We start from the raw sequence: 26,535 nt of genomic DNA, 5'->3' as shown, positions 1-26,535 counted from the left end.
GGATTGTGCGTTCCTGGTGTAACTCGGGCAGTTGTTGTTGCCATCCTGTACCTGTCCCGCAGGTGTGATGTTCGGATGTACCGATCCTGTGCAGGTGTTGTTACACGTGGTCTGCCACTGCGAGGATGATCGTCCTGTCTCTCTGTAGCGCTGTCTTAGGCGTCTCACAGTTCAGACATTGCAATTTATTGCCCTGGCCAAATCTGCAGTCCTCATGCCTCCTTGCAGCATGCCTAAGGCACGTTCACGCAGATGAGCAGGGACCCTGGGCATCTTTCTTTTGTTGTTTTTCAGAGTCAGTAAAAGGCCTCTTTAGTGTCCTACGTTTTCATAACTGTGACCTTAATTGCCTACCGTCTGTAAGCTGTTAGTGTCTTAACGACCGTTCCACAGGTGCATGTACATTAATTGTTTATGGTTTATTGAACAAGCATGGGAAACAGTGTTTAAACCCTTTACACTGAAGATCTGTGAAGTTATTTGGATTTTTACAAATTATCTTTGAAAGACAGGGTCCTGAAAAAGGGACGTTTTTTTTTTGCTGAGTTTCTTTCGTATTACTCATCTCATATGTATACACTGTATACTGTATCCTTCACTATCTATTCTTTACTGTCTATTGCATCTTAGCCGCTCTGTCACTGCTCATCCATATATTTTATATTTATTTATTCTTATCCCATTCCTTTACTAGATTGTGTGTGTTAGGTTTGTTGTGGAACTGTAGATATTACCTGTTAGGTACTGCTGCATTGTCGGATCTAGAAACATAAGTATTACGCTACACTCACAACAACATCTGCTAACCATGTGTATGTGACCAATAACATTTGATTTGATTTGATTAGAACCCTTTTGGGTTCCAGGTAGAACCCTTTCCACAGTGGGTTCTACAAGGAACCCAAAAGAGTTCTACCTCAAACCAAAAAGGGTTCTCCTACGGGGACAGCCGAAGAACCCTTTCGGAAGCCTTTTTTCCTTTGTCCCATGCCCTCCTGCACATTAATTACACCGCGGAATCTCCCTCCTACATACTGCTGCTAATTGACCATAAACTTGGCACCTGAAACACCATAGTGTGGGTTTGAAACAAAAGCTCTCATGACTTTATCTGGCAAACAGTCTGCATCAAAACTCAGAAGGACAGACAGGGTTTCTTCAGTCTCGCACTCGCCACCAGGTATGAGTCGCACTGAACGGCGTGCATCACAGACACCGGTGATCCTCAACTTCAGTCGATTCACCTCAACACTCAAAGCCACCCCAGTTATCACTCCTTTCAGTGGCACTCTGCTCAGGAGAGCAAAGCAGGACACCGCGTTTGTCCTGAGTTGTGAAACGCACAGCACCCTCTCCCTCAGGGCAGCAGACAGACAACAAATCAACAATCTGAAAATCGGAATACTTTGCCCGAACTGACAGAACCCAATTCCTTCTTCATCCAACCTTATACCACAAACGGATCAGCCAAAAGACATGGATCCACTTTCTCCATGAATCGTACTCCCACTGGGCCAGAGTCATCTCAGGAATTTTCCTGATCATTAGGGTGAAGCTCGTAAGCCTACACCTCACCTGTCGGCGCAGGTTCTTCCTCTTCACTTGTCAGGTTGAATTTCTGAGATTTCACTATCTGTCGACTGGTCAGGGTTTTCAAGAGAGAAACATGTAATTATCTCTCCGTTACTTGACAAGGAGAAAGTACTCGGTGTCATGACTGGCCTGTTCGTGTCAGGTTACCGTGGATCACAGTCCTACAGAGACATCTCTCACTCCCGCAGAGGGCGGGAGGTATAGAGGGATTTGTGGATGGGGTTATGACACCTCACGCCCATTGTAAATCTTAAGGCAGCAGACGAATCCTTTGTCCTCTCAGTGTGGATGATTGGAATGTATGGTGGGCCTATGGAGAATCTACCTCAGAACGGTAACATGCAATAAATGGACTTGGGGACATTATATTTCATCAGCCAAAATGGTGGTAACAATGATAGATGGAATTTGAAAATGAATGTCGTTTTTGTTATGTTATTAAAAGTTAAACGACAACGTTATAATAAAAACTTTGTAACTTGAAGAGCTTTCATAATCTGTAGATGATGTTTACATACTGTGCGATGTGTAGAAAATATCCAGATCAAAGAGAATGTTTTTGTAACAATGAACTATGATTTTAGTTGTCTAACGAGATCATAGTACATTGTGATACCTTGCTTCGTAACTAGATACACCCCAAAGAACTTGCCATAAAGACAGAAACACCCCTTTGTGACCACGGGGTGTAAAACATGTGAGTTAAGAATTTACATATTAGACTTAAACGGACCACAGCTGCAGCGTGATCTAAGATAGTCGCGACCCCAAACGCAAGACTAGAAAGAGGACAAAGGAACCTCTTAACAATCAAGGCTACGCTTGATTACTGTATCTAAGAAGGGGAATTCAAGAAGAACCAGATAGTTATTCTCTTCAAATCATCGGTTGTCTACACGGCCCTCCTACCCAAGCTGGGAGGGTTGAGACGGCTGATTAGCCTCCTCAGAAGTCCACTCTCACAGAACGAGTGCAAGGGAACCGACCACTAAGAGAAAGGACACTGACATTGTGTGGATGTGTATCTTATATTATCATTTAGCTTGTTAGTAAATAAATAATCAACTCAATTGGTGTGGTACGGAATGATTTAGTGAGACCCGGGTTTGTGCAGATTTAGGAAGTATGCGACGTTCAGGATGAGACTGATTAGGAAACTAATTAATTATCGACTGCTATGAAATCGATATTCTGATATTCTTTGAGTTAATTTGGGAAATGGTAACTCATTAAAAAACTTTTTCCATGGTGCCCCAGGTTACTAAGTTAGTGGTTGCCTAATTAATTTAATCATGTAATTATAAACACAGTTCATTATTCGATAAACAGCAGTCGCCACATTAATGATACCAACGTTACGACATCGGCTTGTATTTTGCAGACGTCTGTTTGTAAAGTTTGTACCTCACGCTCTGTCTCGCGTCATCTTGCCATCCGCCATCTTCGCTCTCCCCTCGAAGCCCACCAATCATCAAGGTAAGGAGACTAAGGAGGAGGCTAAAATGGGCTACGTCTCAATCAACTATAGTGGCTTCCTTTGCTTATGTCCTGCTTATGTCCTTCCACTTTGTCTATGTGTCCTTCAATTTATCTAAACCAGTGATTAACATGATTTTATAGATACTTTTTTCTGCTCTGTTATAAATATCTAACAAAGATTCGTAGAGGTGTTTTCTCTCAGTCAATTCTCGCAGCTCAGTGTGGACGATGGAAAGGAGCCGCTGAAAAAAGTAAGCAAGGTCCCTTCACACAGATCTAAGGCCTGTTTCGTGACCTATTTAGGTACTATCCTAAGGTTATTATGACTATGAGTTTGGGTAAGGCAAGCTGATGCTAGATCTGTGCCTACTACCTGGGCACGGATATGTACATCCAGTACATGAAGTATACATAGTACGTATGTTTTTTCTTTCAACTAAGGCAGCATAATTGAGATAATCACACTTTACGCAAAGTGTATGAGTTGACATGGCATGGCCTAGAACTACTCTCAGTAAATAGTTTAACTACTGTACAGATGGAGATTAATTACATACAGCACAGACTGTGTGTTCTGCCATGGAAGATATGGGTCAGATACGGGTTTCACACACATAAATACACTCCGCAACCTACAATCAGTAGAGGTCTTTAGTATCCCAGCAACACAACCATTGACATTGTAGAGGCAGGGGACTGCTTAACACGGTCTGTGTTCGACAACAGCTTCAACCTTTGTCAACCAGCATGCCAAACAGACAATATTTTTGTTCCAGTATTAGGAAGGTACAATGCTATTACAGTGTATGTACACAACATACAACAGTTACAACTGTGTTTCCATGATTTGATATCTTTCATTTATACTCAGGCTATATGCTTCATCTGCATAGTTGATGTCAACACACGTGTTCATTGGTTTGTTAGTTAATTCATTAAATCGATTATTAATTCACTGAAACAACCGTTTTTATATTGATCAACATTTCATTGCAAGTTTTATCCAACCTTTTCATTTACTTTCAGTATCAGACATATAAAAGAGCCACCTGGGTAAACGATCACCAACAGTACTCAGCCAATTATACACCAGGGAAATGGTTCAATAGAAAACTCTGTTCCTGGTTTTTTTACTCTCTTCATGTCTTTTTCGGAGAAGGCATAAAAAGACAGTCAAAAAAAGACAGAGGGTTCTTCTGTTCACGGCTGTCCAGTGTCCACAGCACTTTAGACAAAACACAAGAATGTACTGTCCTGATTGCTCTTACTCAGATGCCCCCAAAAAATCAGAAGACAGCAATGTTTCAGCAGCAAGCTGTCTATGCTGCTGACATGTTGATGTCTTAACAAATCATATAGCAGGTATAGCATGTCCTTCACACCAGTGGAGCACCCTTTTGCTCTTCAAGACCAGGGTTGGTGAACACTGCTTTACACTGTTATCAGAAAGTGTTCTCAAAGGGAGTGTTAGTTCCTCACACAGCCGACTGGATCTCGCTGCACACGTAGATGTTACTGGGCCTCACCCTCCTGCGGCTCCGGCCCGGTAACCTGGGACACAGCCTGCAGCTCTTGGGCATAAATTCCAGACACGCCTCCCGGAACTTCCTGATCCTCCAGCAGTAGATGACGGGGTTAAACACTGTCTTCAGGTAGCTGAGCCAAAGTGCCCCCACACTGACCGGGTAAAAAGCCGGGCTGAAGTAGAACCTTTGGCTGAACACGGCCAGCAGACTGACAACGGTGTGGGGTAGCCAGCACACAGAGAAGCCGATGAAGAGGATGAGGATGGTGGTGAAGGCACGGGTCTTGAAGCTCATGTCCACATTGACCTGGGGAGGCCGTTGCAGGCCGGTAAGGCCCAGCTTGCTGACCTGGTTGAGGGCCGGAAGGCTGGCCTGGTCATAGGTGTGGTTGTGGATGCGTAGGGCGTTGCGGCGCACCGTGTTGAGGATGCACAGGTAGGAGTAGAGCATGATGCCGAACGGCACAAAGAACACAGCCACAACCAGCAGCACCGTGTAGCTACGATCGGACAGCGACTCACTGTAGCCCAGCACGCACTGTGGCGCCCAGGCCTCCCCAATGCCCATCACACCCACCGTGCCCGCCCGCCAGCCGATCACAGACGGGAGTGCCACGCAGAGGGACAGCGCCCAGGAAGCGACAATGAGCAGCTTGGCGCGGTGCGGCGTCAGCTTATCCTGCCTCTGAACGATGATTAGAAAGCGGTCTACGCTGATGATGAGGAGGATGTACACGCCTTCCAGGACGAAGAGCCAGTAGAGCATAACGGAAGCACGGCAGAACCCTCCCCCGAAGTGCCAGTCGGCCGTAACCATGGTAACGGCAGTGAAGGGCATGCAGAGCAGCGAGAGCATGATGTCAGAGAATGCCAGTGTGGCGAGGAGCAGGTTGATGGCGGAACGCATGGCGGGCTTCTGGTAGACAATCAGACAGACGATAGCGTTGCCCAGGAAACCAATGGTGATCATGAAGATCATGATGGCGGCCAGCATCACACGCAGGGTGACAGGCATGAGGGGACTAGTAGCCCCAACCCCTGGCGGCGACGGCGGTGGTGAAATCACCACCCCTTCCTCCTCATCCGGCTCCATCAGGGGGGCACACCTAGCCAGCAGGCTGCCGTTGCAAAACGCCATGGCAATGGTTACCAGTCTACCAGTCAGTCAGACCCTGGATAAGCATCATTGTTCTTTCATCTGAGGTGTTGTTGTCAGAGCTTCCTCGGTCAGTCACAAGTCCTGGTCTCCTCATTCATGGCAAGGTCTGAAACAGGAGCAAAATGAAACACGTAAGAAACATGTAGAAACAATTCCTGCATACCAGAAACATTTGAGTGCAATATAGTTCCTTAAGAACAAAACAGACTGCACCGACTTGTTGAATAGCCACTGTTCATCGACACCCAGCAGGTGATCTACTGCGCACAGCCGACGTTCGCTATGGTCTTGTCCAATGTGAATTAATAGTAGTGCTATGGGCTGTGGACAAATACCTTGTACCCCTGCACATCAACTCGGCACTGGTACTCCCCGTATATAGTCTTGTTATTTTATACTCCCTAAATATAACTGTCATTTTTACTCTTTATTTTTATTTGTTATTCACTCTGTATTTATTCCTCAAGTCACTATTTTTATTACATTTTTTATCTTATCTGGATTATTGGAAATGAACCCGTAAGTAAGCATTTCACTGTTAGTCTACACCTGTTGTCTATGAAGCATGTGACAAATACAATTTTATTTGATTTTATAACTTAAGTCCATACTTGTAGCATTGTCAGAGTTGTTGTTGTTTTCTATATTGGGGAATCCCACACAATCAGGAATGAAGCTAGTGATTGGCTAGGAGCGAGGGTATGGCTCATCAGTTTGTCACAGAGACTCAGCTAGAGTCTGTTCTCTGGTTAACACAATGCAACAAAATCTCATCTGCTGGTGCAGCTCCACTACAGAATGTAATCCAGATGAAAGTGTGGCATCTTCAAAAGAGCTCACTCACAGGACACGACTGTTGCTATGGTTTCAACAGTTTCTCTCACTCTGGGGGTGGTGTGGAGGACTGGGTTGGAGAATACTCTGGTTTTCAGCACTCCATGATGCACCAAGTGGTTCCTTTCCCCCTTAAATGTACCCTGTTTCACGGAGCCCTTCTCAACAGCTACGCAGCTCTCAGACAGGAAGGTGACAACCTGGAAGACAGGATCACTGTATCAACATTATGGATCTCATCAACCAATTAATATGGAGGTCACATTTTGTTAGGGTGTGTGTGTGTGTGTGTGTGTGTGTGTGTGTGTGTGTGTGTGTGTGTGTGTGTGTGTGTGTGTGTGTGTGTGTGTGTGTGTGTGTGTGTGTGTGTGTGTGTGTGTGTGAGTAAGTGTGTGTGTGTGAACATATCACAGCCTCAAGTTTTACAAAGGAAACTTCTATATGAACTATTCCTTGAAAAATGGCTTTGGATTCTCGTACAAGACCTTGCATCGAAAGTGTAACTGACTGTTACTGAGGCAAACAGGTCATCAGTTCCACAGCAACAAGGGCCCCGCCCCATCCCTTCTGTTACCTGAAAATGTCTGTGACATTACATTGTCTGTGTGTGAGAGGGGCTGTTGCGACTCACATACACACTCGGTCTCAGAGGTGTCTAACTCTGGAAATCCCTTTGGTCTCCACTGAGTTAGGTAAATAAGCTTTTAGTTTTCTTGCACCTTATTTGTGGAACAATCCAAATATCAAACCATCACTTCAACACTTACTTACTAGTCTATTTCCTCCAGTGCCGGAGTGAAATGACTCTCTGGTATAAATACATGTGACAGGAATGAGTAGAGCCCGTTCTGAAGAAACATAGCTTTTCTGCTACCAGGCTGCCCTCCCCCATTTCACCGTCCCTCCATCTCTTGTTGGATGAAATCCACCCACTGCTAAATGCCCGCAAGTGGCCCGATGGAGAGAATAAATATGGCAATATAACAGAGAGATGAAAGAAAGACGGAGAGAGAGAGGGGATAGAGAGAGAGCGAGACGGCAGTGCATTCTCACAGTTGATTACACGCCTCAAGAGCACTTAATCTGTTCCGAGATGAAAAGGTGCTACTTTAGATATTTGTATTTAAACTTTATTTATACAGGGAATCCCAATTGAGACCATGGTCTCTTTTTCAATGGTGCCCCGTGTTACAGCAATCAACAATCCAAACAGCTTGAACAGATACAATTACATAGAGAGCAAAAATTATATAAAGTGCTAAATGTATTAGATTTAACAAGTATACAATGAACAAGTCTTGAAGTGACCAAATCAAATCAAATCAAGCTTTATTTATACAGCAAATTTCAGACATGGAATGCAACACAATGTGCTTTACAGGGAAAAGATATATAAAAACAATTAAAATGAAAACTTAAATATTTACTACACAACAAACATAACAGGATAAAAAAACTAAAGAATAACAAAAACTGAGCGGCTAAAAAGCACCCTAAAGAAAAGCAAAGCTGAAAAGGTGTGTTTTAAGTTCTCTTTAAAAATGTCCACAGTTTCAGCCCTGCTCAAGTTCTCTGGCAGGCTATGCCTCTCCATGCCTCTTAGTCCTAGGCTTTGGGATAGTTAAAAGGCCAGTGCCAGAGGACCTGAGGGACCTACTGGGTACATAACTTAAAAGCATGTCTGACATGTATTGGGGTGCACAATCATGGATTGATTTAAAAACCAATACAATTATCTTTAAATTAATTGTAAAACTCACAGGCAGCCAGTGCAGAGACCTTCCCTGTGGCTCAGTTGGTAGAGCATGGTGTGTGCAACGCCAGGGTTGTGGGTTTGATTCCCACGGGGGGCCAGTACAAAAAAAATGCATGAAATGAAAATGAAATGTATGTATTCACTACTGTAAGTTGCTCTGGATAAGAGCATCTGCTAAATGACTAAACTGTAAACTGTTAAAGCCAGTGTAATGTGTGCTCTCCATCTGGTCTTTGTCAGTACCTGTGCAGTAGCATTGTGTATGTTTGGCAGTTGACCAATGGCTTTTTTGGTTAGACCAGACAGGAGAGCATTACAGTAGTCAAGGTGTCATCTAAAATGACACCTAGGTTTTTTACCTGGTGTTTTATCTTTGTTGCCTGTGAATTATTATGTGCGGCCACATTTTCTCTTGTCTTGATTTAGCTGGAGGAGTTGTGAGCCATCCAACTATTTAAATCACTAATACAGTCTAATAATTTATCTGTGGAGCTAAAATCCTCTGGTGACACAGAAATGTAAAGTCGTGTATCGTCTGTGCAGCAGCGAAAATCTATACTGTGCTTTCTGATAATGCTGCCATGTACCGGACCCAAATTGAACCTTGTGGAAAGCCACATGTGATATGTATTTTCTCTAAGATAAAGTGCATTCGGAAAGCATTCAGACTCCTTCACTTTTCAATGTTTTGTTATGTTGCAGCCATATTCAAAAATGGATTAAATAAAAAAAAATCCTCATCAATCTACACACAATACCCTATAACGACAAAGTGATAAAAGGTTTTTAGAATTGTTTTCAAATTTATTACAAATAATTAACAGAAATACCTTATTTACATAAGAATTCAGACCCTTTGCTATGAGTCTCGAAATTGAGCTCATGTTCATCCTGTTTCCATTGATCATCCTTGAGATGTTTCTACAACTTGTTTGAAGTCCACCTGTGATAAATTCAATTGATTGTACATGGTTTGGGAAGGCACACACTTGTCTATATAAGGTCCCACAGTTGACAGCCTGTCAGAGCAAAAACCAAAGCCATGAGGTCGAAGGAATTGTCTGTAGAGTTCCGAGACAGGATAGTGTCAAGGCACAGATCTGGGGAAGAGTACCACAACATTTCTGCAGCATTGAAGGTCCCCAAGAACACAGTAGTCTCCATCATTATTAAATTGAAGAAGTTTGAAACCACCAAGACTCTTCCTAGAGCTGGCCGCCCAGCCAAACTGAGCAATCGGGGGAGAAGGGCCTTGGTCAGGGAGGTGACCAAGAACCTGATGGTGACTCTGACAGAGCTCCAGTGTTCCTCTGTTGAGATGGGAGAACCTTCCAGAAGGACAACCATCTCTGCCGCACTCCACCAATCAGGCCTTTATGGTAGAGGGGCCAGACAGAAGAAACTCGTCAGTAAAAGGCACATGACAGCTCGCTTGGAGTTTGTCAAAAGGCACCTAAAGAACTCTCAGACCATGAGAAGCAAGATTCTCTGGTCTGATGAAAGCAATACTGAACTCTTTGGCCTGAATGCCAAGCGTCACATCTGGAGCAAACCAGGCACCACTCATCACTTGGCCAATACCATCCCTACAGTGAAGCATGCTTTGGCAGCATCATGCTGTGGGGATGTTTTTCAGTGGCAGGGACTGGGAGACTAGTCAGGATCGAGGGAAAGATGAAAGGAGCAAAGAAGAAAGAGATCCTTGATGAAAACCTGCTCCAGAGCGCTCAGGACTTCAGACTGGGGCGAAGGTTCACCTTCCAACAGTACAATGACCCTATGCACATAGTCAAGACAACGCAGAAGTGGCTTCGGGACAAGTCTCTGAATGTCCTTGAGTGGCCCAGCCAGAGCCTGGACTTGAACCCGATCGAACATCTCTGGAGAGACATGAAAATAGCTGCGCAGCAACCTAACAATGTTTGAGAGGATCTGCAGAGAAGAATGGGAGAAACTCCCCAAATACAGGTGTGCCAAGCTTGTAGCGTCATACTCAAGAAGACTCGAGGCTGTAATCAATGCCAATTGTGCTTCAACAAAGTACTGAGTATAGGGTCAAAATACTTGTAAATATAATATTTTTGTTTTTTATTTGTTATACATTTGCAAAAATAAAAATATGGGCTATTGTGTATACTTTCCTAATGCGCTGTATGTTCACCAAGGGTGACAAAAAACTCTCGACCGGTTAAATACATCATAAATCAATTAAGAACTGGACCGGAGTGGTCAACCCACCTCTCCAGTCTGTCCAGAAGAACATCATGGTCAACAATGTCGACTGCAGCACTTAAAAGAGTACAACAACAGAGAGCTGTTTGGCATCTGTGTTGGCTCTAAGATCATTTACCACTTTAACTAAGGCTGTCTCTGTGCTGTGGTGGGCCCAGAAAGAAGATTCGATTTTTGTTTTAAATACAGTTGGCACTTAAAAAATAATTGAGCTGTTAGAAAACCAATTTCTCCAGAATTTTGCTTAAGAATGTAAGGTTGGAGATTCAACAACAATTGTCAAGAGCTGAAGGATCTAGATTACTTTTCTTGAGAAGGGGTATAGCAGTTTTTAGTGCAGTGGGGAAAGTATCTGTGAACAGGGCGTGATTAACAGTAGCTTGCACTTCTTCAGATACGCAATTAAACACTTTTTTGAAGGTGGTGGGGACATGATTGAGAAGTTGTGATACCACTTTCCTTTGCTTGGTAGGCTAGGGCACATATCATCAAACTTCTTATCAGGTCTTGCTTGACTGATACCCAGCCTAATGTTTGTTATCTTATCTCTAAAATATGCAGCAAACTCATCACATTTCGATGTGGAGAAAAGTTCACATAGGTTTGCTTGGGTAGGATTTATCAGGACATCAACGGTTAAGAAGAGCACTCTGAAATTATTCTGGTTATTAGTGATCAAGTTAGAAAAATGAGCCCGCCTGGCAATTCTAATTGCCTTGTTATATATGCCAAGTTGCTCTCTCATAATATCATAATGGACCTGCAACTTTGACTTTCTCCACTTCCATTCTGCTTTTTTGCAGAATGGAAACATTTATTAGTTTCCTCACTCATCCAAGGGTGTGGCCTTTACTGGAGCTAAGGCATCAATGGTTGCCCTTAATTTGCTATTGAAGTTATCAACTAAATCATCACAAGTGGATCATCACAAGTGCATCTATCAGTTACACATACATGTCAGTACATGTCATACACACAACAAGTAAAACAAAAAAGACATTACAGACAAAAGACTTGACAATTTATAAACACTAACATGTAGAGTGTGTGTGTGTGTGTGTGTGTGTGTGTGTGTGTGTGTGTGTGTGTGTGTGTGTGTGTGTGTGTGTGTGTGTGTGTGTGTGTGCGCGTGCATCTTACAGGTACTGTCACACCCTGATCTGTTTCACCGGTCTTTGTGATTGTCTCCACCCCCCTCCAGGTGTCGCCCATCTTCCCCATTATCCCCTGTGTATTTATACCTTTGTTCTCGGTTTGTCTGTTGCCAGTTTGCTTTGTTTCGTTAAGCCTACCAGTGGTTTTCCCTCTGTTCCTGCCTCGTGATTGTTCCTGCCTCGTGATTGTTCCTGTCTCGTGATTGTTCCTGCCTCGTGATTGTTCCTGTCTCGTGATTGTTCCTGCCTCGTGATTGTTCCTGCCTCGTGATTGTTCCTGTCTCGTGATTGTTCCTGCCTCGTGATTGTTCCTGTCTCGTGATTGTTCCTGCCTCGTGATTGTTCCTGTCTCGTGATTGTTCCTGCCTCGTGATTGTTCCTGCCTCGTGATTGTTCCTGTCTCGTGATTGTTCCTGCCTCGTGATTGTTCCTGCCTCGTGATTGTTCCTGCCTCGTGATTGTTCCTGTCTCGTGATTGTTCCTGCCTCGTGATTGTTCCTGCCTCGTGATTGTTCCTGTCTCGTGATTGTTCCTGCCTCGTGATTGTTCCTGCCTCGTGATTGTTCCTGTCTCGTGATTGTTCCTGCCTCGTCATTGTTCCTGTCTCGTGATTGTTCCTGCCTCGTGATTGTTCCTGTCTCGTGATTGTTCCTGTCTCGTGATTGTTCCTGTCTCGTGATTGTTCCTGCCTCGTGATTGTTCCTGCCTCGTGATTGTTCCTGTCTCGTGATTGTTCCTGTCTCGTGATTGTTCCTGTCTCGTGATTGTTCCTGCCTCGTGATTGTTCCTGTCTCGTGATTGTTCCTGCCTCGTGATTGTTCCTGCCTCGTGATTGTTCCTGTCTCGTGATTGTTCCTGCCTCGTGATTGTTCCTGCCTCGTGATTGTTCCTGTCTCGTGATTGTTCCTGCCTCGTCATTGTTCCTGTCTCGTGATTGTTCCTGCCTCGTCATTGTTCCTGCCTCGTGATTGTTCCTGTCTCGTGATTGTTCCTGTCTCGTGATTGTTCCTGTTCTCTAGTTTTCCCGGTTTGACCTTTTCTGCCTGCCCTGAGCCTGCCTGCCGTCCTGTACCTTTGCCCCACGTATCTGGATTACTGACCTCTGCCTACCCTGACCCTGAGCCTGCCTGTAGTCAGGTACCTTTGCCCCACCTATCTGGATTGACCCCTGCCTGTCCTTGACCTGTCTTTTGCCTGCCCCTGTTGGATTATTAAACTGTTGTTAATTCGATGTTGTCTGCATCTGGGTCAGACCTTGAAACGTGATAGGTACACATACATGTCAGTATATACACAACAATTAGGGCAAATTGGGAAGAGTCATTGTGCCGTGAGGTGTTGCTTAGTTTTTTTAACCCAGGTTTGCTGTTCACTTGCGTAATATAAGATGGAAGGGAGGTCCATGCAATCATGGCTTTGTATAATACTGTACGTATCCTTGAATTTGTTCTGGACCTGGGGACTCAGAGAGAAAAACTGGTGGCATGTCAGGTTGGGTAAGTGTGTGTCTCAGTGCTGTGTGTAAGTGGACTATGCAAACAATTTGGAATTTCCAACACAATGTTTCTTACAAACACAAGAAGTGATGCAGTTAGTCTTTCCTCAACTCTTAGCCAAGAGAGACTGGCATGCATAGTATTGATATTAGCCCATTGATTACAATGAAGGGTAAAACATGCCACTGTTCTTGGCCAGCTGCAGCTTAACTAGATGCTTCTTTGCAGCACTTGACCATATGACTTGACAATAATCAAGATAAGATAAAACTAGAGCCTGCAGGACTTGCTTTGTGGAGTGTGGTGTAAAAAAAAAGCAGAGCATCTCTTTATCACAGACAGAGCTCTCCCCATCTTTGCAACCAGATGTTTTTACAATGACAGTTTCAAAAAAATGTGTTTAACCTTTATTTAACTAGGCAAGTCAGTCAAGAACAAATTCTTATTTATAATGACGGCCAACCGGGGAACAGTGGGTTAACTGCCTTGTTCAGGAGCAGAATGACAGATTTTTACCTTGTCAGCTCGGGGATTCAATCAAGCAACCTTCCATTTATTTTTTATCTATTTTTATTTCACCTTTATTTAACCTGGTAGGCCAGTTGAGAACATGTTCTCATTTACAACTGCAACCTGGCCAAGAAACAGCAAAGCGGTGCGACAAAAACAACAACACAGAGTTACACATGGGATAAACAAAAGTACAGTCAATAACACAATAGAAACATCTATATACAGTGTGTGCAAATGTAGTAAGATTAGGGAGGTAAGGCAATAAATAGGCCATAGTGGCGAAATAATTACAATTTAGCATTAACACTGGAGTGATAGATGTGCAGATGATGATGTGCAAGTAGAGATACTGGGGTGCAAAAGAGCAAAAATAAATAACAATATGGGAATGAGGTAGTTGGGTGTGCTATTTACAGATTGGCTGTGTACAGGTGCAGTGATCGGTAAGCTGCTCTGACAGCTGATGCTTAAAGTTAGTGAGGGAGATATGAGTCTCCAGCTTCAGTGATTTTTGCAATTTGTTCCAGTCATTGGCAGCAGAGAACTGTAAGGAAAGGCAGACAAAGGAGGTGTTGGCTTTGGGGATGACAAGTGAAATATACCTGCTGGAACGTGTGCTACAGGTGGGTGTTGCTATGGTGACCAGTAAGCTGAGATAAGGCGGGGCTTAGCCTAGAAAAGACTTATAGAAGACCTGAAGCCAGTGGGTTTGGCAACGAATATGAAGCAAGGGCCAGCCAACGAGAGCATACAGGTCACAGTGGTGGGTAGTATATGGGGCTTTGGTGACAAAACGGATGGCACTGTGATAGACTACATCCAATTTGCTGAGTAGAGTGTTGGAGGCTATTTTGCAAATGACATCGCCAAAGTCAAGGAACGGTAGGATAGTCAGTTTTACGAGGGTATGTTTAGCAGCATGAGTGAAGGAGGCTTTGTTGCAAAATAGGAAGCTGATTCTAGATTTCATTTTGAAATTGGAGATGCTTAATGTGAGTCTGGAAGGAGAGTTTACAGTCTAACCAGACACCTAGGTATTTGTAGATATCCACATATTCTAAGTTAGAACCGACCAGAGTCGTGATGCTGGACAGGTGGGTAGGTGTGGGCAGCGATCGGTTGAAGAACATGCATTTAGTTTTACTAGCATTTAAGAGCAGTTGGAGGCCACGGAAGGAGAGTTGTAGGGCATTGAAGCTCGTCTGGAGGTTAGTTAAAATAGCTTTTCGGTGAAAGCACATTTTGCAATATTCTGAGTAGATAGCCCGGCCATCACAGGCTAGCTATTTTGACACCCACCAAGTTTGGTACTCACCAAACTCAGATTTACTATAAGAAAAATTGGATTACCTTTGCTGTTCTTCGTCAGAATGCACTCCCAGGACTTCTACTTCAACAACAAATGTTGGTTTGGTTCCAAATAATCCATAGTTATATCCAAATAGCGGCGTTTTGTTCGTGCGTTCAAGACACATTCCAAAGGGTAACGAAGGGTGACGCGCGGATGCGTATCGTGACAAAAAAATTCAAAATATTCCATTACCGTACTTCGAAGCATGTTAAACGCTGTTTAAAATCAATTTTTATGCGATTTTTCTCGTAAGAAAGTGATAATATTCCGACCGGGAGTCGTTGTTTTCGTTCAAAGACTGAAAGTGTAAAATGGCCTCTTCACGTGCACGCGCACATCCGTCTCATTGTTCTCAGATCGACCACTATCCAAATGCGCTACTGTTTTTCAGCCAGAGACTGCAGAGTCATCATTCAACGTTCTGGCGCCTTCTGAGAGCCTATGGGAGCCTTAGAAAGTGTCACGTTACAGCAGAGATCCTCTGTTTTGGATAGAGATGACAAATAAGGCCAAGAAATGGTCAGACAGGGTACTTCCTGTACAGAATCTTCTCAGGTTTTGGCCTGCCATTTGAGTTCTGTTATACTCACAGACACCATTCAAACAGTTTTAGAAACTTTGGAGTGTTTTCTATCCAAAGCTACTAATTATATGCATATTCTAGTTTCTGGGCAGGAGTAATAACCAGATTCAATCGGGTACATTTTTTTATCCAGCCGTGAAAATACTACCCCCTATCCATAACAAGTTAACACAGTGTCCAAAGAAGGGCCAGATGTATACATAATGGTGTCGTCTGTGTAGAGGTGGATCAAAGAATCCCCAGCAGCAAGAGCAACATCATTGATGTATACAGAGAAAAGACTCGGCCCGAGAATTGAGCCCTGTAGCACCCCCTTAGAGACTGCCAGAGGTCCAGACAACAGGCCCTCCGATTTGACACACTGAACTCTATCTGAGAAGTAGTTGGTGAACCAGGCGAGGCAGTCATTTGAGAAACCAAGGCTATTGAGTCTGCCAATAAGAATGCAGTGATTGACAGAGTCGAAAGCCTTGGCCAGGTCGATGAAGACAGCTGCACAGTACTGTATTTTATCGATGGCGGTTATGATATCATTTGGACCTTGAGCGTGGCTGAGGTGCACCCATGACCAGCTCAGAAACCAGATTGCATAGCGGAGAAGGTACGGTGGGATTCAAAATGGTTGGTGATCTGTTTGCTAACTTGGCTTTCGAAGACTTTAGAAAGGCAGGGCAGGATGGATATAGGTCTGTAACAGTTTGGGTCTAGAGTGTCTCCTCCTTTGAAGAGGGGGATGACCGCGGCAGCTTTCCAATCTTTAGGGACAATCTCTCAGACGATACGAAAGAGAGGTTGAACAGGTTAGTAATAGGGGTTGCAAGAATTGCGGCAGAAAATTTTTGAAACAGAGGGTCCAGATTGTCTAGCCCAGGTGATTTGTAGGGGTCCAGATTTTGCAGCTCTTTCAGAACATCAGCTATCTGGACTTGGGTGAAGGAGAAGCGGGGGGCTTGGGCAAGTTGCTGCGGGGGGTGCAGAGTTGTTGGCAGGGTTAGGGGTAGCCAGCTGGAAAGCATGGCCAGCCATAGAAACATGCTTATTGAAATTATCGATTATCGTAGATTTGTTTCCTAGCCTTGTTTCCCAAAACTTTTTGGAATTTGTGCTACAGGATGCAAATTTCTGTTTGAAAAATCTAGTCTTTGCTTTCCTAACTGTGTATATTGGTTCCTAACTTCCCTGAAAAGTGGCATATCGCGGGGGCTATTCGAAGCTAATACAATACACCACAGGATATTTTTGTGCTGGTCAAGGGCAGTCAAGTCTGGAGTGAACCAAGGGCTATATCTTCTGAGTTCTACATTTTTTGAATGGGGCATGCTTATTTAAGATGGTGAGGAAAGCACTTTTAAAGAATAACCAGGCATCCTCTACTGACGGGATGAGGTCAAAATCCTTCCAGGATACTCAGGCCAGGTTGATTAGAAAGGCCTGCTCGCTGAAATGTTTTAGGGAGCGTTTGACAGCGATGAGGGGTGGTCGTTTGACCACGGACCCCTTACGGATGCAGGCAATGAGGCAGTGATCGCTGAGATCCTGGTTGAAGACAGCAGAGGTGTATTTATTTAGAGGGCAAGTTGGTCAGGATGATATCTATGAGGGTGCCATGTTTACGGATTTAGTGTTGTACCTGGTAGGTTCCTTGATAATTTGTGTGAGATTGAGGGCATCTAGCTTAGATTGTAGGACGGTCGGGGTGTTAACCTCTCTAGGGTAGGGGGCAGTATTTGCAAGGCCGGATAAAAATCATTCAAATCCAGACAGAAAATATTTACACAAGAAGCAACCTATTATCACAGTCAAACTCTCATTTCATTTAGTAATAAGTTCACCATTCTGCCGTTCTCACTGTTAAACATCACAGTTGGTCAGGATGATATCTATGAGGGTGCCATGTTTACGGATTTAGTGTTGTACCTGGTAGGTTCCTTGATAATTTGTGTGAGATTGAGGGCATCTAGCTTAGATTGTAGGACGGTCGGGGTGTTAACCTCTCTAGGGTAGGGGGCAGTATTTGCACGGCCGGATAAAAAACGTACCCGATTTAATCTGGTTATTACTACTGCCCAGAAACTAGAATATGCATATAATTGTTTGATTTGGATAGAAAACACCCTAAAGTTTCTAAAACTGTTTGAATGGTGCCTGTGAGTATAACAGAACTCATATGGCAGGCAAAAACCTGAGAAGATTCCTTACAGGAAGTGCCCTCTCTGAACATTTCTTGGCCTTCTACACTCTCTTTATTGAAAACTGAGGATCTCTGCTGTAACGTGACACTTCCTACGGCTCCCATAGGAGAAGGCGGCAGAACGTTGAATGATGACTTTTCAGCCCATTGCTGAAAAACAGTAGCGCATTTGGATAGTGGTCGATCAGAGAACAATGAGACAGGGGCGCGCGTGCACGAGAAGAGTCCATTTTAGATTTTTAGTCTTTGAACGAAAACAGGGTTTCCCGGTCGGAATATTATCGCTTTTTTACGAGAAAAATCGCATAAAAATTGATTTTAAACAGCGGTTGACATGCTTCGAAGTACGGTAATGGAATATTTAGAATTTTTTTGTCACGAAACGCGTCGGGCGCGTCACCCTTCGTCACCCTTCGGATAGTGTCTTGAACGCACTAACAAAACAGAGGATATTTGAACATAACTATGGATTATTTTGAACCAAAGCAACATTTGTTATTGAAGTAGAAGTCCTGGGAGTGCATTCTGACAAAGAACAGCAAATGTAATCCAATTTTTCTTATAGTAAATCTGAGTTTGGTGAGTGCCAAACTTGGTGGGTGTCAAAATAGCTAGCCCGTGATGGCGAGCTATCTACTCAGAATATTGCAAAATGTGCTTTTGCCGAAAAGCTATTTTAAAATCGGACATAGTGATTGCATAAAGGAGTTCTGTATCTATAATTCTTAAAATAATTGTTATGTTTCTTGTGAACGTTTATCGTGAGTAATTTAGTAAATTCACCGGAAGTTTGCGGCGGGTATGCTAGTTCTGAACGTCACATGCTAATGTTTTTGATATAAATATGAACTTAATTGAACAAAACATGCATGTATTGTATAACATAATGTCATAGGAGTGTCATCTGATGAAGATCATCAAAGGTTAGTGCTGCATTTAGCTGTGGTTTGGGTTTATGTGACATTATATGCTAGCTTGAAAAATGGGTGTCTGATTAGTTCTGGCTGGGTACTCTGCTGACATAATCTAATGTTTTGCTTTCGTTGTAAAGCCTTTTTGAAATCGGACAGTGTGGTTAGATTAACGAGAGTCTTGTCTTCAAAATGCTGTAAAATAGTCATATGTTTGAGAAATTGAAGTAATAGCATTTCTAAGGTATTTGAATATCGCGCCACGGGATTCCACTGGCTGTTGAGTAGGTGGGACGATTTCGTCCCACATACGCTAGAGATGTTAAGCATATCCCAGTTTAGATCACCTAACAGTGCGAACTCTGGCCCAACGCTCTAACCGCTACGTTACCTGCCACCCCAATCTAAGGTAACACCAAGTAATTTAGTCTCCTCGAGTTGTTCAACAGCAACACCATTCATTACCATATTCAGCTGATTTCTAGAACTTTTAACATTTTTTATTTAACCTTTATTTAACTAGGCAAGTCAGTTAAGAACAAATTCTTGTTTACAATGACGGCCTACCCCGTCAAACCCTAAACGACGCTGGGCCAATTGTGCGCTGCCCTATGGAACTCCCAATCACGGCCGGGTGTGATACAGCCTGGAATCTAACCAGGGTCTGTAGTGACACCTCTAGCACTGAGATGCAGTGCCTTAGACCGCTGCACCCCTCGGGAGCCCAAGTTAGGCAATGATTTGTACCGAATACAATGCTATTAATTTTAGAGATGATCAGGACCTGTTTTTTACTACCCATTCCAACACAGACTGCAACTCTTTGCTAAGGGTTTCAGTGACTTCATTAGCTGTGGTTGCTGATGCGTACAGGGTTGAATCATCAGCATACATGAACACACAGGCATTAAACTTTTTCCATTTTACAAAACGTGGAAATTTCACATGTGAAATCGTGTTGTTTTTCCTTAAGGGTTTGCATACATGTACTTCTTCCTTCCTTCCTCTCTTCTTTCTTTCTTTCTTTCTTTCTTTCTTTCTTTCTTTCCTTCTAAGGATCAGACCCTTTTTAAATTTTCGCCTAAAATGACATACCCAAATCTAACTACCTGTAGCTCAGGCCCTGAAGCAAGGATATGCATATTCTTGGTTAAATTTGAAAGGAAAACCTTTGAAGTTTGTGCACATGTGAAAGGAATGTAGGATAATATAACACATTAGATAAAGGTAAAAGATAATCCAAAGAAAAAAACAAACGTTTGTTTTTATGTATTTTGTACCATCATCTTTGAAATGCAAGAGAAAGGCCATAATGTATTTATCCAGCTCTAGATGGCAGCAGTGTATGTGCAAAGTTTTAGACTGATCCAATGAACCATTGCATTCTGTTCCAAATGTTGTATAACGACTGCCCAAATGTGCCTAATTTGTTTATTAATAACTTCTCATGTTCAAAACTGTGCACTCTCCTCAAAGAATAGCATGGTATTATTTCACTGTAATAGCTACTGTAAATTGGACAGTGCAGTTAGTTTAACAAGAATTTAAGCTTTCTGCCAATATCAGATATGTCTATGTCCTGGGAAATGTTCTTGTTACTTACAACCTCATGCTAATCGCATTAGCCTACATTAGCACAACTGTCCCGCAGGGGACCCACCGATCCTGAAGTTTATAACTATATGTGCAGTTCATATGTGCCAGTGTATTCAACATGGGGCCTGGAATGGCACAGAGTATGACCAGGAGGATGTCACACAGATATGACAGGCTGACTGACTGACTGACGGCAGCAGGTGTCATTATTACATGCTCAAGATGACCTGGCCACAGGTGTGTCATGTCACCTAGTCTGGCACTTACTCATGTTTCTCCTGTTAATACCTACATTGACATCAATTGGATTCAATAAAACACACTGTTTTGTTGTTATTTCCTCTGATACACATTAGGCTTTGCTCTATACTGCTACCCTGCCTGCACTAATTACATCAACAGATTGTCTGAGCATCGAAGTTCCAACTACACAATCAATATGTTGTAAATATATAATCTGGCTGTGTTTTTATCCATCCACTGTTTGGTGTAGGCTACTCACATCGATGAACTCTATCCAATGAGATATCAGAAAACTGTTTGGTGTACTTATGCCACGGCAATGCACTCTATCCAATGACAATGCAGATTACAATTCAGGCAACACAAAGAGAACAGCCCTCTTCTTCATCAGGTCAATATATGGTTGCTGGGATGACAGACCTGCAGTGATTGAGAGTAGCTGTGTACTTAAAGTGGAACTGACAGCGTTTTAACTACTTTGCAGATATGAAACAAACAGACAATCATAATATCAGTAAAAAATATCAAATTCCCAGTTTATGCTACAAACCCAACTTTATAAGAGGTTTTAAAAATAGGTTCTATTTGGCTCAACATTCCATGACGTACAGTAAGGCATTGTTGGCAGAATAGATGGATGCAGTTCAATGCATGATTAATATAATTCACCAATACATTTCTTGGTAGTTAAAAATACATTGCTACCAGGTGGTAAATAACAGCTGGCCTGGTACATTGTTGGCTGCCTCTATTCGGGATGCACTGTTTCAGTTTCAATGACTCAATATTTAGGACAGAAATAGACGAATGTAACTAATGTCAATACAATCAAACTACCAATTTCAATGATCACAAGTCAGTCATAACGTGGCTAATATGCTAGTGTATCTATTTATGTAGCAAGCTAAAAACACAGAGCCTAACGTTAGCCAGATAGCTAGCTAGCTACCTGCTGGGAGGACGTCATGTCATTGGAGGAGTGGGTTAGTGACTGACTTTTTCCCCTCGTATCATTTTTTTGTGGCTACACAGGTAGAGATGCACGTGTCATTTGGTTAGCTAACAAGAAATGTGAATCGCTTTGATAGCTAGCCATGCTGAACAACTGTTATCCAGTTAGCATATCTCTTGCATTTGCAAATTCACTCTGGCTAACTATCTACTCCGATTTCAGTGCCAGAGCGCAGAATAACTGATGAATTTACAAATGTGCCAGACTCGCTGAAATCAAATCCAATTGTATTGGTCACATACACATATTTATCAGATGTTATTGCAGGTGTAGCGAAATGCTTGTATGACCGGTATCAGTAAACGTAGGCAAAAAAAGTAATAGTTAGTCACTAACACTCTATACAACATATACACAGCCCAACCAGCTCTGCTAGGGCAAGTAAAATGAGTTCTCTCATTTGTGTCTTGAAGTAGCGAACTAGCAATGTAGCCAAGTTTAGCGAGTCAGCTTGGGTGGTTGGTTGGGACAACGCATACATTGGCAGGCAAGCTGCAGAAGAAGGAGCAGGCCATTCCCCATCATTTATCAGTGCAATTTTGATAGCCAACTAGCTTAAAAAGTTTAAGAAGGTTTATCAGGACAGATGGTTTATTTAAGCAATAAGGCCCGAGGGGGTGTGGTATCTGGACCATATACCACGGCTAAAGACTGTTCTTATGCACAACTCAACGTGAGTGCTTGGATACAGCCCTTAGCCATGGTATATTTCCCATATACCACAAACCCCTGAGGTGCCTTATTGCAATTATAAACTGGTTACCAAATTAATTAGAGCGGTAAAAATAAATGTTTTTTCATTCCCATAGGATACGATCTGATATACCACAGCTGTCAGCCAATCAGCATTCAGAGCTTGAACCACCCAGTTTATAATAGGTTGTATTTACTGCAGTGTCTATTAATTGTCCAAACGCACAGCCGCTATCCCACTCTATATTGCTATAGAATTTTTACAAATACCTTAGTATATGTAATTCCCAAACATTCTAAGAATTTATTAAGTTAAATGTGAAAATTACCATATCTAAGTCTCAAAAAGATGCTTGTAGCATCATATCCAAGAAGACTCGAGGCTGTAAGCGCTGCCAAAGGTGTTTCAACAAAGTACTGAGTAAAGGGTCTGAATACTTATGTAAATGTTATATTTCCGTAATTTTTTTTATATACATTTGCACAAATTTGCAGTTTTTGCTTGTTATTATGGGGTATCGTGTGTAGATTGATGAGGAAAAAAACAACTGAATCAATTTTAGAATAAGGCTGTAATGTAACAAAATGTTGAAAAAGTCAAGGGGTTTGAATACTTTCCGAATGCACTGTATATGAACAGATTTTAATAAGATTTGATGTTGCTAAAATGCTGTCAGTTCAACTTTAAGGAGGCTGTATGTGTGTGCGTGTGCGTGTGCGTGTGCGTGTGTGTGTGTGCTTGTGTGTGTGTGTGTGCGTGTGTATGGGTGTGTTTTTTATTTATTTTAGGCTTAGGGGTTAGATTTAGGGTTAGGGTTACAATTAGGGTTAGGGTTAGGGTTAGGGGTTACGGTTAGGCGTTAGGGTTAGGTATAGTTTTATGGTTAGGGATTTGGTGTTAAGTTTAGGCTTAGGGTTTTGGTTAAGTTAAGGGTTAAGGTTATGGTTAGGTTTAGGGTTAGGGGTTAGGGAAAATAGGATTTTGGATGGGAATAAATGTTTTGTTCCCCACAAGGATAGCAATACAAGACTGTGTGTGTGTGTGTGTGTGTGTGTGTGTGTGTGTGTGTGTGTGTGTGTGTGCGTGTGCGTGTGCGTGTGCGTGTGCGTGTGCGTGTGCGTGTGTGTGTGTGCGTGTGTGTGTGTGCGCATGTGTGCGTGCGTGCGTGTGAGCGAGAGAGACCAGCATGTCTGAAAAACGGATTATCTAATAATTGATGCAATATGCATAGAACCTTTGTTTCATCCTTTTTGTTGTGCAAACTTCTCACCATACAACAGAGAGTACACCCAAAAGAAGATATCCAGTCAGACATGTTGTAAGAGCCGAGACAGACCTGAACAGAAGGCCTACACTTATAGAAAAAATGGTTTGAGATAAAACCAAAAAGGGTTCTATGCTTTCTATATCGAAATTGGTTCCATATAGAACCCTATATTGAACCCAAGGGTTCTATATAGAACCACTTTTGGTTCAGTGAAGAAGAATCAATGGGGTTCTGATCAAAGAACCAACCTTACAAAAGGGGTCTATATAGAACCTTTAGGGATGCCTTATATGAAGCAAGCAATAGAAACCTTCTTGGTTCTATTCCGGTTCCGTTTTTTCTAAGAGTGTAGGCTATATGTTCACCTCCCCATAACCATATTAAGCTATCCATTAAAATGCATTCTGAACGAGATGTCCTATTTAAACGCCATGCTATCATTATGCGAACCCATTCTTTCTCCATCTTTAAAATTCTCAATACCTTTATAGCTGATTAAAGATTCACTTATTTAGTCAAGCAATTGAGAATTTGGCCCGCATTCAGTCTTATGTAACTGACTGTTTTGTCATACATTTCGCTAAATAGGCTACACCATAATCATCATTCCTCTCTATTCTCAGCAAGTAGACTAGAACAATGCGCATGGTTTCGAGCGCCTTAATTATATAACCTAGAAATTGTGATAAATTACTGATGAAATACCTTTAATCACTGCGAGTCACAATTCCCTTGATGATGAGTCTGACTGAGGTGGCTTGTTCAGATGTCCTATGCCTGTTATCAATAGAAGACATATAGGAAGACACACCATCCATGGAAGAAACCCATTCCCTCGTCTCCTTCCATCCAGAATCCACTCCAAGCCTCTTTGCTTTTCGCAATCAGCAATCAAAACCTGTTTAGTCGCCTGCTGACGCGCGAAGCGCGGAGCGATCCACTGGTTTCAAGGTGTTGCGTTGAAGATGAACATCGACTGGCCGAATATTATTATTCATTTAGCTAGCAAGCACATCTAGTATTGAAAAAAACTTATGGAAGACATGCTACCAACGATGAAGACAAGGAATTCCACAGCAGATCATCTTTCATAATACATACCCTCGTTCGCTAACCGAGACTGAATAAAGTGAGAATGAACAGACCTCCCCACATGTCAATAGGTCTACGTGGACAAAAGACATGTCAAAAGAAAAAGCAGCTACATTGGGACTACACACACCTTATCAATCCCCTCTACAATCTATTAAATGTATTCAAGAACACTATAGGCTACATGAGATCAATCATATTCATTAGACATGCCTACCTACTTCGGCTACCATGTGTAGAACATGTTCATGTCTTTTTCACTTGAGATTAGTACCCTGTCACACACACACACACACACACACACACACACAGGAAGACATACAGTACTGTGAAATTCTCAGGCGGATCTGCAGGCAGACAGGTGGATCTGGGGAGCATGGGAGGAGAGGAGAGAACAGGAATAAAGGAGACTATTGCGAAATAGTCATACATTATATCACTGACATGTACCATAACTGTATTATTTCCAGTAGATGGCAGTATTGTCATAGTGTTTATTAGTATTTGGATTTACACCCAGGAGCCTTTAAGAGGTCAGTGGAGATACACTCCCATTTGCAAATCGGCATGCTCACACACACACACGTTTTCATATTGTAACAGCTCCACACACAGTATGCATCCCTTAATGTGTTTTGTATAAAAGTTCTGAATCACCATCTCCCTGTTCATGGAGAAATCTATATCGTCTTGAGATTTAATTGAGTGAAATTTTGAGTACATTTCTACCAGAGGAGGCTGGTGGGAGTAGCTTTAGGAGGACGGGCTCCTTGTAATAGCTGGAATGGAAGTAATGGAAAAGTATCAAACACATCAAACATATGTTAACTTATTACAATGAGCCTGTCCTCCTACAGCTCCTCCCACCAGCCACCACTGATTTCCACATACCACACCCACAGGTCTCTGGTCTTTATATTGTACTGGAGCATGAATGATAAATTAGTGATACTCTGTTTATAGGCTCCTGAGCCAGTGCTGTTGGGTGAGAATGTCCCCGGTAAAGGGTAATTTAATTTGGATTGGTAGGACACTGTATCAGTATTCTCTCTCTCTCTCTCTCTCTCTCTCTCTCTCTCTCTCTCTCTCTCTCTCTCTCTCTCTCTTTCTCTCTCTCTCTTTCCCTCGCTCTCCCGCTCTCTCTCACATACACAACCCCTACCCCTTCCCCCCACACTTGCCGTTCACGAGCATGCATGCTTGTCTAAATTGGCATCACGCCCACGTGTCGAAAGTACCCATCAAGCTCGTTCCACTCCGCCGGCCAGGCACATGTATGCTGGTCACGTTCCATGGCATCCACACGGCATGGCACGCTGCTCACTCACTGGTGAGAGAATTCATTTCCTCTTCCATGAGATTCCATCCTTCCCTCCTGATAGAGAGAGCTGGATACTCCATCACATCACTCACTACGAGAGCAAACATGGAGTAGGTTAGACAAGAATCATGTTCAACACTGAATCTGAGTATATAAAATAGATGAGTATTGTTGGCAGTTGGTAAAAAACCCTTGCTTCGTTGGTTTCTAAAGGGTACTAAAACACACTAATACTAGGTAGTAGAATGTGGTCAAACCACAATAAGCTCTGTCTCACATCAGAATTAGACATTCATGCATGTTTCTCAAACGTCAAATTTCAAAGCTGTTCCAAACGTCAAATTTCAAAGTTGTTCCAAACGTCAAATTTCAAAGCTGTTCCAAACGTCAAATTTCAAAGCTGTTCCAAACGTCAAATTTCGAAGTGTTTATGGTTAAGTGTAGCTATTAATTCCACATTTTTAAAGTTAGGGTTAAGTTTAGGCTTTAACGTTGGGCATTAACTCAGAATGGTTACGGTAAGAGTTAAGGTT

General features: G+C 42.7%; 1 protein-coding gene across 3 annotated transcripts; it reads right to left on the bottom strand.

The window, feature by feature from the left end:
• Positions 1–3,701: 3,701 nt before the first annotated feature.
• LOC115155879 (high-affinity lysophosphatidic acid receptor-like) lies at positions 3,702–24,896 on the bottom strand. Of its 3 annotated transcripts, none has more exons than XM_029702885.1 (2): positions 24,295–24,896; positions 3,702–5,862 (listed from the first exon to the last, which is right to left on the bottom strand). In XM_029702885.1, the coding sequence occupies exon 2, from the start codon at positions 5,733–5,735 to the stop codon at positions 4,548–4,550; it is 1,188 nt and encodes a 395-aa protein (XP_029558745.1). In that variant the 5' UTR covers positions 5,736–5,862; positions 24,295–24,896; the 3' UTR covers positions 3,702–4,547. The 3 variants fall into 3 exon arrangements, with proteins under 3 accessions (XP_029558745.1, XP_029558743.1, XP_029558744.1); XM_029702883.1 differs by lacking the exon at positions 24,295–24,896 and adding an exon at positions 6,601–6,761; XM_029702884.1 differs by lacking the exon at positions 24,295–24,896 and adding an exon at positions 6,641–6,761.
• Positions 24,897–26,535: the final 1,639 nt, after the last annotated feature.

Source organism: Salmo trutta, chromosome 20, assembly GCF_901001165.1.
Source record: "Salmo trutta chromosome 20, fSalTru1.1, whole genome shotgun sequence".
In the NCBI taxonomy this organism is placed as follows: Eukaryota; Metazoa; Chordata; class Actinopteri; order Salmoniformes; family Salmonidae; genus Salmo; species Salmo trutta.
The sequence above is the reverse complement of the archived record's forward strand: the minus strand, read 5'-3'. Positions and strand labels throughout refer to the sequence as shown.

Coding starts and splice junctions, on each gene's coding strand:
- LOC115155879 (XM_029702885.1), bottom strand. CDS start 5,735: ATGGCGTTTTGCAACGGCAGCCTGCTGGCTAGGTGTGCCCCCCTGATG.